The sequence below is a fragment of the Nothobranchius furzeri genome, chromosome 14 (genome assembly GCF_043380555.1).
Source record: "Nothobranchius furzeri strain GRZ-AD chromosome 14, NfurGRZ-RIMD1, whole genome shotgun sequence".
NCBI lineage: Eukaryota > Metazoa > Chordata > Actinopteri > Cyprinodontiformes > Nothobranchiidae > Nothobranchius > Nothobranchius furzeri.
In genome coordinates this window covers 51,536,306-51,550,693 of record NC_091754.1, presented here as the reverse complement: position 1 = coordinate 51,550,693, position 14,388 = coordinate 51,536,306, and the positions used below count along the sequence as shown (strand labels likewise).

Genomic DNA, 14,388 nt, shown 5'->3' with positions numbered 1-14,388 from the left:
GTATTTCCATGGCGTGATGGCGATTTTCGCCATGCTCCCAAAGCCCTGCCTTTTTTCAAAACCTGCCAGTACTGGAGACCAAGTAACCTCAAGTTGTCTACTGCTGTTTCCCACAGAATCCTGGTGATTGGGTAAAAGGAGTCCAGTAGGGAGCTGTGAAAAAAAGAGTGGCGTGGCGGCAGGTCAAAGTTTGAGGCTTAGCCACGCCCACACCTTTCAACTTTTGAAAAATCCGACGGTTGAATTTTTTTCCCTATGTCTTACGAGTACATAGCAGAAGTTTGAAGGAGAATGGTGAAAAGGGCGACGGAGCATCACTCTCCAAACAACGTGTGCGAAAACCACTAAATCGCGTACTTGGACCAAAATGGCCGACTTCCTGTGCGACTTTGCACTTGGCTCCAAGAGACTTTTTTGTAGGTCCTGAGACAGCACATTAGTGTACCATATTTCGTAATCCTCAGTCAAAGCATGGCTTGGGGCTGACAGTTTTAATGGTCCTAGGGGGCGCTATTTCAGAAAATAGGCCACGCCCACCGGATGTTCACATCAGATCTTTTGATGGGCCGGACTAGGATCACTCACAAGAAGTTTCGTGACGATATCTTTGGAAATGACGAAATGGGAGGCAAACGTAAGGCCAAGGCGGTACGCCTGAATTCGCCGCGCCGCCACAGCCCCGCCCTCTGCCGAAAACTCCCATAAAGTGACGCCAAGCAACCCCCACTTGTCTTGAGTTACCAGCTACAAATTTGTGGTGATTAAGTGAAATGGGGCAATTTGGGACCTTTCACAGTAAAACTTGATCTTTTTGGTCCTGAGGGGGCGGGGCTTGTGTGATGTCATCATCCGACCATTCAATTTACTTTGTGGGTGGATGACGAATGACCACAGAAAGTTTGGTAACTCTATTCCATTCAGTTATGAAGTTATAGCAATTTAAATATTTTTGGCGAGTAGTCAAACTTCGAGGCCTGGCTCCGCCCCTTCAACATATACGAAAACTCAGAATCCTTATCTCATTTTGTTCGCCCATCCCTTCTGAGCAATTTTACACAATTTTTGAGACGATCGTGCGAAAAATGATCGAGCAATCCAATCAGAAACGGACCCTAAAAACGGCAAAAACGGCAAAAAATCGCCATTTCAACCCAAAATGGCCGACTTCCTGTTTGATATTGACCATGGTTGCAAGAGACTTTTCTGTGCGGACTGTTGAGTACTACAAGTGTACCCAATTTCATAACTGTACGATAAACTAAGCTTTATGGAGAGGGGTTTTTTTCACTTTGTAGGGGGCGCTGTTCAGCCATTTTCTTTGCGATTTTTTCGGGACCTTTAAAATATCAAATTTTTCACCAGGCCTGACAAGTGTGCAAAATATTGTGAGTTTTGGGGTATGTTAAGGTCCCCAAAAAGCTGTTCAAAGGGGGCACGGAATAACAAAAAATAATAATAATCAGAGCAAAAACAAGAGGCCTTCGCAGCGCTTTCGCTGCTCGGGCCTAATAATCAGAGCAAAAACAAGAGGCCTTCGCAGCGCTTTCGCTGCTCGGGCCTAATTAAAGCTGCAAGCAGCGTCGTTCGGCCCTCGCAGCTCCGCGCCGCTCCGGCCTGGCCGGCAGCCCGGGGCACCAGGGCACGTCCGCAGAACACAAACGTCGACCACCCCAACACCAGAAACTGCTAACGGCCACCTTGTCCGCAACTCACCCTGACTCAGCATCCCCTTTGAGCCCACCATTATATTTTATGTCTCACCACTAGGGAATCCTCTATCTTTACCACACTGGTGGTGTGATGACAGTGACCAACTTTAATGCTATTCTGACCATGTTTTTTAAAGTTATCGAAGGATAACGTTATCTAGGTGGCGCTGTGACCAACTACAGAAAAGTCCCATTGAGGTCAGCTTTGGTGACATTATATAACATTCACCAACCGTTTGTGCCTCATTGGCTAAAGGGCATGATTGTTCATTGCCATATTCAGTTTCGGGCAAATCGGAGGCCGTTTGTGGAAGTTACAGTCAAATGTAAGGTCATGGCGTCACGCCAGCATTCACCATGGCATCAAAGCCCCTCCCTTTCTGGAAAGCTATCAGATCTGAATGGTCTTTAAAACATCATGAAGACACTGTATGACCTGAGTGTCATTTTCATTAAATTAGAGGGGACAAATATGGACATTTCACCATAAAACAATAGACTTCCTGTTGTCAGGGGGCGGGGCTTAGGTGATGTCAGCTGTCCACATTGTCGTTGTCTTGAGATGTGGTCAGTGATCACACAGACAAAGTTTGAATTAGATCTGATCATGCACATGGGAGTTATTAAGTCAAGTAATGTCATGGCGAAAGGTCAAAGTTTGAGGCTTAGCCACGCCCACACCTTTATACTTATTTAAAATCCGACGGTTGAATTTTTTCCCCTTTGACTTAAAAGTACATAGCATAAGTTTGAAGGTGATCGGTGTAAAGGGCAACGGGCCATCAATGTCCAAACAACGTGTGCGAAAACCACTAAATCGAGTACTTGGACCAAAATGGCCGACCTCCTGTGCGAAATTGCGCTTGGCTCCAAGAGACTTTTTTGTAGGGCCAGAGACCCTACATGAGTGTACCAATTTTCGTAATCCTCAGTCAAACCTTGTCTTGGGGCTGACAGTTTTAATGGTCCTAGGGGGCGCTATTTCAGAATATAGGCCACGCCCACAAATCTCAGATGCCCATTTCTATTGGGGGTCAGACTAGGATCACTCACCAGACATTTTGTGGCGATGTCACGATAATTGAAGAAATGAGAGGCAAACGTATTGCCATGGCGTGATGGCGAATTTCGCCATGCTCCCAAAGCCCCGCCTTTTTTCAAAACCTGCCAGTACTGTAGACCAAGTGACCTCAACTTGTCAGCTGCTATTTACCAGAGATTCCAGGTGATTGGGTAAAAGGAGTCCAATAGGGAGCTGTGAAAAAAAGAGTGGCGTGGCGAAAGGTCAAAGTTTGAGGCTTAGCCACGCCCACACCTTTATACTTATTTAAAATCCGACGGTTGAATTTTTCCCTCTATGTCTTAAGAGTATATAGCAGAAGCTCGAAGGCGATTGGTGAAAAGGGCGACGGAGCATCACTCTCCAAACAACGTGTGTGAAAACCACTAAATCGCGCACTTGGACCAAAATGGCCGACTTCCTGTGCGACTTTGCACTTGGCTCCAAGAGACTTTTTTGTAGGTCCTGAGACACCACATTAGTGTACCAAATTTCGTAATCCTCAGTCAAAGCATGGCTTGGGGCTGACAGTTTTAATGGTCCTAGGGGGCGCTAATACAGAAAATAGGCCACGCCCACAAACTTAAGCTGACCTTTTCTATTGGGGGTCAGACTAGGATCACTCACAACAATGGTCGAGGTGATATCACGATAAATGAAGAAATGAGAGGCAAACGTATTTCCATGGCGTGATGGCGAATTTCGCCATGCTCCCAAAGCCCCGCCTTTTTGCAAAACCTTCCAGTACTGGAGACCAAGTGACCTCAACTTGCCTGCTGCTATTTACCAGAGATTGCTGGTGATTGGGTAAAAGGAGTCCAATAAGGAGCTGTGAAAAAAAGAGTGGCGTGGCGAAAGGTCAAAGTTTGAGGCTTAGCCACGCCCACACCTTTATACTTATTTAAAATCCGACGGTTGAATTTTTTCCTCTATGTCTTAAGACTATATAGCAGAAGTTTGAAAGTGATTGGTGAAAAGGGCGACGGAGTATCACTCTCCAAACAACGTGTGTGAAAACCACTAAATCGCGCACTTGGACCAAAATGGCCGACTTCCTGTGCGACTTTGCACTTGGCTTCAAGAGACTTTTTTGTAGGTCCTGAGACACCACATTAGTGTACCAAATTTCGTAATCCTCAGTCAAAGCATGGCTTGGGGCTGACAGTTTTAATGGTCCTAGGGGGCGCTATTTCAGAAAATAGGCCACGCCCACCAGATGTTCACATCAGATCTTTTGGGGGGCCGGACTAGGATCAGTCACAAGAAGTTTCGTGACGATATCTTTGGAAATGACGAAATGGGAGGCAAACGTAAGGCCAAGGCGGTACGCCTGAATTCGCCGCGCCGCCACAGCCCCGCCCTCTGCCGAAAACTCCCATAAAGTGACGCCAAGCAACCCCCACTTGTCTTGAGTTACCAGCTACAAATTTGTGGTGATTAAGTGAAATGGGGCAATTTGGGACCTTTCACAGTAAAACTTGATCTTTTTGGTCCTGAGGGGGCGGGGCTTGTGTGATGTCATCATCCGACCATTCAATTTACTTTGTGGGTGGATGACGAATGACCACAGAAAGTTTGGTAACTCTATTCCATTCAGTTATGAAGTTATAGCAATTTAAATATTTTTGGCGAGTAGTCAAACTTCGAGGCCTGGCTCCGCCCCTTCAACATATACGAAAACTCAGAATCCTTATCTCATTTTGTTCGCCCATCCCTTCTGAGCAATTTTACACAATTTTTGAGACGATCGTGCGAAAAATGATCGAGCAATCCAATCAGAAACGGACCCTAAAAACGGCAAAAACGGCAAAAAATCGCCATTTCAACCCAAAATGGCCGACTTCCTGTTTGATATTGACCATGGTTGCAAGAGACTTTTCTGTGCGGACTGTTGAGTACTACAAGTGTACCAAATTTCATAACTGTACGATAAACTAAGCTTTATGGAGAGGGGTTTTTTTCACTTTGTAGGGGGCGCTGTTCAGCCAATTTCTTTGCGATTTTTTCGGGACCTTTAAAATATCAAATTTTTCACCAGGCCTGACAAGTGTGCAAAATATTGTGAGTTTTGGGGTATGTTAAGGTCCCCAAAAAGCTGTTCAAAGGGGGCACGGAATAACAAAAAATAATTAAAGCTGCAAGCAGCGTCGTTCGGCCCTCGCAGCTCCGCGCCGCTCCGGCCTGGCCGGCAGCCCGGGGCACCAGGGCATGTGTGGCAGAACAGAAACGTCAATCATCCCGTCACCGGAAACAGCAAATGGCCTCCTAGTCCGCACCTCACCCTGACTAAGCATCCCCTCTGAGCTCACCATTAAATTGAATTGTAAGGTTACGGCGTTACGCCAGAATTCGCCATGGCATCAAAGCCCCTCCCTTTCTGGAAAGCTATCAGATTTGAATGGCCATTACAGCATCATGAAGACAGTGCATGACCTAGGTGTCATGTTGACTAAATTAGAGGGGACAAATATGGGCATTTCAGCATAAAATAATAACTTCCTTTAGTCAGGGGGCGGGGCTTAGATGATGTCAGCTGTCCACATTGTCATTGTTTACAGATATGGTCAATGATCACACAGACAAAGTTCGAAAAAGATCTGATCATGCACATGGGAGTTATTAAGTCAAGTAATGGCGAAAGGTCAAAGTTTGAGGCTTAGCCACGCCCACACCTTTCAACTTTACAAAAATCCGACGGTTGACTTTTTTCCCCTATGCCTTAAGAGTATATAGCAGAAGTTTGAAGGCGATTGGTGAAAAGGGCGAAGGAGCATCACTCTTCAAACAACGTGTGCGAAAACCACTAAATCGCGTACTTGGACCAAAATGGCCGACTTCCTGTGCAATTTTGTGCTTGGCTCCAAGAGACTTTTTTGTAGGTCCTGGGACACCACATTAGTGTACCAAATTTCGTAATCCTCAATGAAAGCATGGCTTGGGGCTAATAGTTTAAATGGTCCTAGGGGGCGCTATTTCAGAAATTAGGCCACGCCCACATATTTCAGCTGTCTATGTCTCTTTGGGGTCAGACTAGGATCACTCACCAGAAGTTTCGTAACAATATCACGATAAATGAAGAAATGAGAGGCAAACGTATTTCCATGGCGTGCTGGCGATTTTCGCCATGCTCCCAAAGCCCCGCCTTTTTTTGAAACCTTCCAGTACTGGAGACCAAGTGACCTCAAGTTGTCTACTGCTATTTGCCAGAGACTCCTGCTGATTGGGTAAAAGGAGTCCAGTAGGGAGCTGTGAAAAAAAGAGTGGCGCGGCGACAGGTCAAAGTTTGAGGCTTAGCCACGCCCACACCTTTCAACTTTTGAAAAATCCGACGGTTGAATTTTTTCCCCTATGCCTTAAGAGTATATAGCAGAAGTTTGAAGGCGATTGGTGAAAAGGGCGACGGAGCATCACTCTCCAAACAACGTGTGCGAAAACCACTAAATCGCGTACTTGGACCAAAATGGCCGACTTCCTGTGCAATTTTGTGATTGGCTCCAAGAGACTTTTTTGTAGGTCCTGGGACACCACATTAGTGTACCAAATTTCGTAATCCTCAGTCAAAGCATGGCTTGGGGCTATTAGTTTAAATGGTCCTAGGGGGCGCTATTTCAGAAATTAGGCCACGCCCACATATTTCAGCTGTCTATGTCTCTTTGTGGTCAGACTAGGATCACTCACCAGAAGTTTCGTAACGATATCACGATAAATGAAGAAATGAGAGGCAAACGTATTTCCATGGCGTGATGGCGATTTTCGCCATGCTCCCAAAGCCCTGCCTTTTTTTGAAACCTTCCAGTACTGGATACCAAGTGACCTCAAGTTGTCTACTGCTATTTGCCAGAGACTCCTGCTGATTGGGTAAAAGGAGTCCAGTAGGGAGCTGTGAAAAAAAGAGTGGTGCGGCGACAGGTCAAAGTTTGAGGCTTAGCCACGCCCACACCTTTCAACTTTTGAAAAATCCGACGGTTGAATTTTTTCCTCTATGTCTTAAGACTATATAGCAGAAGTTTGAAAGTGATTGGTGAAAAGGGCGACGGAGTATCACTCTCCAAACAACGTGTGTGAAAACCACTAAATCGCGCACTTGGACCAAAATGGCCGACTTCCTGTGCGACTTTGCACTTGGCTTCAAGAGACTTTTTTGTAGGTCCTGAGACACCACATTAGTGTACCAAATTTCGTAATCCTCAGTCAAAGCATGGCTTGGGGCTGACAGTTTTAATGGTCCTAGGGGGCGCTATTTCAGAAAATAGGCCACGCCCACCAGATGTTCACATCAGATCTTTTGGGGGGCCGGACTAGGATCACTCACAAGAAGTTTCGTGACGATATCTTTGGAAATGACGAAATGGGAGGCAAACGTAAGGCCAAGGCGGTACGCCTGAATTCGCCGCGCCGCCACAGCCCCGCCCTCTGCCGAAAACTCCCATAAAGTGACGCCAAGCAACCCCCACTTGTCTTGAGTTACCAGCTACAAATTTGTGGTGATTAAGTGAAATGGGGCAATTTGGGACCTTTCACAGTAAAACTTGATCTTTTTGGTCCTGAGGGGGCGGGGCTTGTGTGATGTCATCATCCGACCTTTCAGTTTACTTTGTGGGTGGATGACGAATGACCACAGAAAGTTTGGTAACTCTATTCCATTCAGTTATGAAGTTATAGCAATTTAAATATTTTTGGCGAGTAGTCAAACTTCGAGGCCTGGCTCCGCCCCTTCAACATATACGAAAACTCAGAATCCTTATCTCATTTTGTTCGCCCATCCCTTCTGAGCAATTTTACACAATTTTTGAGACGATCGTGCGAAAAATGATCGAGCAATCCAATCAGAAACGGACCCTAAAAACGGCAAAAACGGCAAAAAATCGCCATTTCAACCCAAAATGGCCGACTTCCTGTTTGATATTGACCATGGTTGCAAGAGACTTTTCTGTGCGGACTGTTGAGTACTACAAGTGTACCAAATTTCATAACTGTACGATAAACTAAGCTTTATGGAGAGGGTTTTTTTTCACTTTGTAGGGGGCGCTGTTCAGCCATTTTCTTTGCGATTTTTTTGGGACCTTTAAAATATCAAATTTTTCACCAGGCCTGACAAGTGTGCAAAATATTGTGAGTTTTGGGGTATGTTAAGGTCCCCAAAAAGCTGTTCAAAGGGGGCACGGAATAACAAAAAATAATAATAATCAGAGCAAAAACAAGAGGCCTTCGCAGCGCTTTCGCTGCTCGGGCCTAATAATAATCAGAGCAAAAACAAGAGGCCTTCGCAGCGCTTTCGCTGCTCGGGCCTAATCAGAGCAAAAACAAGAGGCCTTCGCAGCGCTTTCGCTGCTCGGGCCTAATAAACGGAGCAGATACAATAGGCCTTCGCAGCGCTTCGCTGCTCGGGCCTAATAAAAGTGAAGCCACCTCTGTGCTTACCTTGAGTTTTTCATAGCGGTCGCTCAATGCTGCCACCTGGTGGTCCCTGTGCCTTCCAACCAATTTGCAGAGTGAGCAGATTAGCTGATCATCACTAACACAGTACATGTTCACCTTCTCCTCCTCATGCTCCAGGCACTGGAGCCCTCTGAGGTGGGAATCAGGCATCGGCTCAATGAGCCTGTGACCCGTGAATGGCTTCTTGTTGGGGTGAGTTGCTTTGAGGCATTCCTCGCAATACGATACCTCACATGTCACGCATGTCTTAACTGCTTCCTGAGGTGGGTCCTGCTCACAGAACTGGCACTGGATGGGCTCTGGTGTAGTGCCTGGGCTGGACATGGCAGCACTGACGGGGACCAGAGCCAGCCGGTTGCTTCCTTCTTTGCTGGGAGAGTTGGGCCCGCTATTGGGAGCAGGCAATGGCAATGGCAATGGTAGGGGAAGCCCAGCCGAAGATGAGGCTCGCTGAACTCTGTCAATGATGTTCTGCAACGTCACGTTTCTCTTAAGTCCGTCTAGTCCACGTTCCGGACTTAGGGAAATGACATATCTACAAGTGGGGCACTGGAATGCGCCAATGCTCTGGACAGACTCGTTGGTGGCGCAGTGAGAGACGAGGATGCGGTGGGCGCAGCCAAAGCACAGGCTGTGGGCACAGGGGAGCAGCAACGGATCTTCAAAGAGCTCCAGGCAGATTGGGCAGGTAAGCTCTGACTCCAGAGTGTCCATCCTGCTCAGAAGAAGCCAGGCGGGACCAGGCACGGCGTCAGCAAAATCCAGAAGAGCTGCTCAGCTGTCTGCAGGTCAAAGACAGAAAGGAGAAGAGAGAGAGAAAGAAAGCAGAGGGATTTGTGATTAAATGGTGTGAAACAGCTTAGTTTCAGCTTCATTCATGGGTGAGCTTAGATCCCAGTGGTGCAAATCAGTGAGTGGACAGAAAGACTGGCAGTACAAGAGGTGTATTTAGGTGAAAACCAAAAAAAAAAGACATTTTTTAGCCCAACAATAACAAACAGATCTAATTAAATACACTGTTTCAGTCAAAGTCAGGAAAATATATCGATTAGTCTTAAAAACACACTGCTGATCCACATTCCCCAAGACACATTTACTTTACTTTTGGATTTGCTTGGATTAGCAGCATTGCCACATGGCAGCAGTCTCTTGAACTTCACATGCCTCCATCATATTAAAGATTCAAGAAAGAGTTTGTCAGAAAGTGCTTAAGACTGTTCAGCCACAACCCGTAACTAACTCCACACGACTCACTTGTGCTCCTTAATGAATGTGTGCTAGCAGCAGTGACTGATTCCTTTACAGCAGTAGTGGCTGCTGTGGCTCATTAGCAATTAGCACTAATCACAGTTAACTGAACATCATATGAGGGTACTTGAGACCTAATTTCAATCATGGATTATGCTTAAATTAAAATATTTTTAATATTTGTGTGATTTCTGCATTAGCAATCCGTATGGCTGTGGGAGTGGTGTTTTGATGTTAGGTGCAGCAGTGCCAGCTGCAGACACAGCTGAAGGCAGTTAGCAATTAGCGCTCATGTCTACTCAATCCTCCCGCAGAGAGGAAGACTTCTTTTTTCCTGTTTGAGGGGATCTTATTCCTGTCAGGATGTCTTCTCCCTTCTTGATGAGCTGACTAAAAATAGCATGTTGTTATTGAACATGCTAAGGGTACGTTTTCAACTGAGGTTAAAAGTGAAATAGTGCTGTAAAACTCATGGATAATGTCTTGCAATGTCAAAGTAAATACCTTGGCTTTTGTTTGAGAGGCAACAGCTATTGACATCATGGACGAACAAAGTCTACTTCAACATTGAAATGCATTTTATTCTGAAGTAAAACTTATCAGATCTAATGCAACATATGCACCATTTTATCCATTATCCTAACTGTTTCATCATCTCAAGAGTCATGGGGAGCTGGTGTCTATTCGATCATTGGGCGAGAGGAGATGGATACCCTGGACAGATCTCTAGACCCTCACAGAGACAAACAAGGGCAATTTAGAGTCCCCAGGTAGCAGTATTTGCATGTTTTTGGTCTTTGGGAGGAAACTAGTGTACCTGAAGAAAACCCTGCTTAGTGGCATCAGGGTTAGAGGCACTCTTACAGTTAAATATGTAACCCCTTCCCCTCAACTCTTCACCTCACCAACATTCGATGATAATGGGGCTAACATAATTTAATTTCACTATGTGAGCACATCACTGGAAAGATACATCTTCAGAATAGTTCTTTGTCATATCCACTTATTAACACAACTTTTGCCATAAGATTCCTAGCCTGTCAAGCAAGTAAATGTATAGTCTGGTCACAACCCAGCCTGAGCTTAGTTGTGGGGTGGAATCTAGTTTTTTAAACTGTCTCTGCAAGCAGTTGGTCAGCGCTAGGGCCAATCAGAGCAACGAATAACCATCGCTACTGAGATTAGTCAAAGGGCAGTCCGCCATACACCACAGAAGATGAAGAAGCACGTACATCGTTTTTAGAAATAAAAGACAAGTCCGATCATGTCAAAAAAATAAAAGTCTAAATTGTCCACAGTTGACGTCATTCCTCACCCATCGCCATCTTTGAAGTTTTTCTTCCATCGCAGCTCTGGTGCTAAACCCACCCAACATTTCTCTACAAACATTTAAAGAGCAGTGATTGGTCTGACCTAAAATTGGATGTCCAATTGAGTGTGACTAGACCAACGTGTAGATCAAAAGCTTTTGCTGCCGTCTAGATTTCTAGGCTAATAATTTCCATTTTTATTGAACAGTTGCAAAATTCTGTGTTCCACATAATAATACTCATATCATTCTAAAAATTATAAAGTGTTGTTGCTACGGTGCCAGTAGTTGCAGTGCAGTAATTGCCTAGTTTTTTAACCCTTCCACTGTCCTAATGGGGACACTAAAGGAGTGAGCACCACCTCACCCCTGCCACGTGGACCTCAAGGGATAAACCATCAATCCTGCTCAATGGTCAACTTTCCTAACAGGGTCACCCATAAAGACAGTGGGAGGGTTAAAGGCATTAATTATGTTTTGGAAAAGGAATGTCTATAGGGGTTACACAACCGTAGTTAACTAAATGATAGCTCACAGACAATTTATGAGGGTTGTTAAATTAGCTCAAAGTAAGAAACTTGAACTTAAGCAATAATTTTCTATAGAGCAATAAGTAAGAAAATAGTTAACATGATTTTAAAAACATATTAGTAAGTAAAGGTGACTATTTTAGTCAGATTGGGCCCACCTAGTACTTTTGAGAAAACCTCAATTTTTGACTCTTCTAGCTATAGGAAAGTCAAGTTACATAAACTAAAATAGAAGCATTGCAGTAAAAACAGGTTTTGAATTAAATACATGCACTGTCCAGGCTGGAACGATAACCATTCTTATCTACCACCGAGTGGCATCTCAAGTCACTGTGGACTGAGATTCAAGTGCGAGTGCGTTAGAGAGGACTTCTATGTATCTATTCATTCCCGGTCCATATTTATGCATGGCTTCCTCTGGTCAAAAAAAAATGATAAAGTGTCCTCAATTCAAGTTTTCTGCAGTGAGAGCTATTTCAGCAGCTGTAATATTTCAAGGCAGATAATTTGGGCTGATGAGCTAGAGGCAGAAGATAAATTAAAGTAAAGATGAGCACTTGTTACAATAAAAAGTAAAATAAGTCCAATTTCAACAATTGTTTAAATCAGAAATAAAAAATGTTGCATTTAATTTTTTTTTCTCAGGACAGTAAAGGATGAAGTGTACTAGAATAGTAAAAGTAGAACGTAGTAGAGTTTATCTGTAGTTAAAGAAAAACTAAGATGATCCATTCATCACAATTGTTTAAAACTCTCATTCAGTATTAATTTAAATACATTTGCAGTGGTTGTTAGTATAAATGAATGCCTTGTGAGTAACTCTGTGAAGCTCTGGCCTTTTCGTTTCAGCAAGTAGAACAGGAGTGGGGAACCCTGATCCTCGAGGGCCGGTATCCTTCATGTCTTTGCTCCAACACTTCTGATTCTGTGGTTGATTCACCTGTTCAGCAGCTCATCGGGCTCTGTTAATCACCTGCTGATTGAAATCAGGTGTGTTGAAGCAGGGTTGAAACTAAAATATGCTGGATAGTGGCCCTCGATGGACCAGGGTTCCCCACCCCTGAAGTAGAAGTTAGTCAGATGAGTAGTGGGCAGAAAAGGGCAGGATTTATCTTGATCTAACTTAATAAAATTCATGATATTCAGGACATCTAGGCTCTGATTGCCTAAAAGCAACACAACTCTACTGCTGCCTCCGTTTACTCCTTCTTCTTCCGGCTCTTGGTGGGTGCAGACGCGTTTTTCCTCCTCTCCTCCATATCTTATCCTCAAGGCCTTTGTCTGTCTGTGTGTGCTGGGTGCACGGCTGCTTCTGCATTTTTCTGGAAGCTGGAAACTGAAATACATTTAAATGGATCTCGTTAGCTGGTCTCTCAACGCGATTGATAAAATTTTTTCAACAATGAGAACGGGAGAAGGGGCTCCCGGATGTCCTGCCGGTACAGACCCAGTTGGACACATCATGGACTCCTGGAAAAAGTGGAACTTGATCTGTTTATCTCGGCTGTCGGTGGAGGACTCTGAAGACGTGTGGATATCAGTGGTGTTGGTGTCAGGTTTCCTGCTCATTGGCCTTGGAGGTTACCTGGCTTACCGAAAAATTAACGAGCTGTCGAGGAATATTGGCCTGATCCCAGAGCTCAGAGATGGATTGCACCGCGCTGTGAATTCACAGACTCACATAATTGTCGAGATGAATCGTAAGCTTGGGACTTTGGCAGAGATTCATTCTTTGGCACAGAAGATGGATGCCATCAAGGAGAGAGTGGACGAATCAGCACGGATTGGGATAGATTAACGTCCATTATTGGGATTCTGAGAGGTTGAGGACCAACAAACTGTAAGACAGAGAGGAAATTATCTCTGTCTGGCCCCAAAACAATTTCTAATCGGAATCTGGCGTCCTTGAGCCTGCAAGGCTCCAACGAAAACTCCCCCCTCAGAAGATATGTGGAATGTGCCGTCGCCATGGCAACTCAGCTCTGTCTCCTATCCCAGCCTGGGCGGGACTACGGGAAGGCCGCTGAAGCGTCCAGGGTCACTGCAACCCTCCAACCCTCAATGCTCCACCCCCGCCCCATCCACACTGAGATGACATGCGCTGCTTATCGTGGCTGCAGGATCTGGAGTTGGGATGGTCCCAATCCACCACCCCACCTAGTGGACACTTATGTTGTGTGATGTCTGAAGTCTGTTGCATATCTGTCTGTATGAGGTGTTTTTTTGCAGAACAAAGCTGCCCTCCTGGTGGGAGGGTAACTTTGAAGTGCCTTTTTTTCCCTCCACCTGAACCAATCCTCATGTAAACCCCTCTTATCTCTATTAAGGTAGCCTGACTCAGGGTTGCGAATGACCGCAGTCACCAATTCTTGTCATGTGTCTTGCCCATGTATGTCTGATCTCTGAATTGTATGTACTGAAACTCTAATTTCCCTCTGGGATTAATAAAGTATCTTTGATTGATTGATTGATTGATTGATTGATTGATTGCATTGTAGACATACAAATAACACAAATCTGAAGGAGTTCTGCTGTGTTGTGAACAGTTAGCCCCTACTAGCCAAAACGTGCGCTGCTTCTCCTGGACGCCAAATCAACGACAGCCTTCCATGATTGTAAACCAAGGTTGGTGAGTCCATTAATGCAAATTTACTTTGTGAGTTTTAGATTATATTTATATTTTATCCACCTTATTCGTAGTCCCTTGAGCCCTTGCGTGAAATATGCGACTGACTTCCGGTTCCGCATTTGTTCACATGGAGACCATAAATGGATGATGAGATCCGTTCGCTCTAATCCACTTTTTATGGACTTTTTCGAGATGTGAACTATGTAGAAATGCCAGCTGTCAGAGTTTAAATGGGACAATGCTACAATCCCTCTGCCTACTGCATTAAAGGGCTGGGAGGACGATATGAAAAGCCAGTCAAAGCTAAAATACAGTAGCTACTTTTAACTGTTGCGTCCGACGGCTAAGCAATGGACAATGGTACACGCTCCGAGGCTTATCTGCACCTACATAGTAATAAGGTTATAATGTGTTCTGTTGAAAGATTTTGGACACAATCTTATTTACTTAAAAGCAGACGTAGA

General features: G+C 44.8%; 1 protein-coding gene across 2 annotated transcripts in view; it reads right to left on the bottom strand.

Moving 5' to 3' along the window:
• The window catches only part of LOC107381064 (E3 ubiquitin-protein ligase Midline-1), a 153,920-nt gene that overhangs the window by 91,918 nt on the left and 47,614 nt on the right, over positions 1 to 14,388 (bottom strand). For both annotated transcript variants that reach the window (XM_054743149.2, XM_015952553.3), the window contains exon 2: positions 8,191 to 8,990. In XM_054743149.2, the coding sequence (XP_054599124.1) occupies positions 8,191 to 8,922 (732 nt within the window). In that variant the 5' untranslated portion in view covers positions 8,923 to 8,990. The remainder of the gene's footprint in view (positions 1 to 8,190; positions 8,991 to 14,388) is intronic.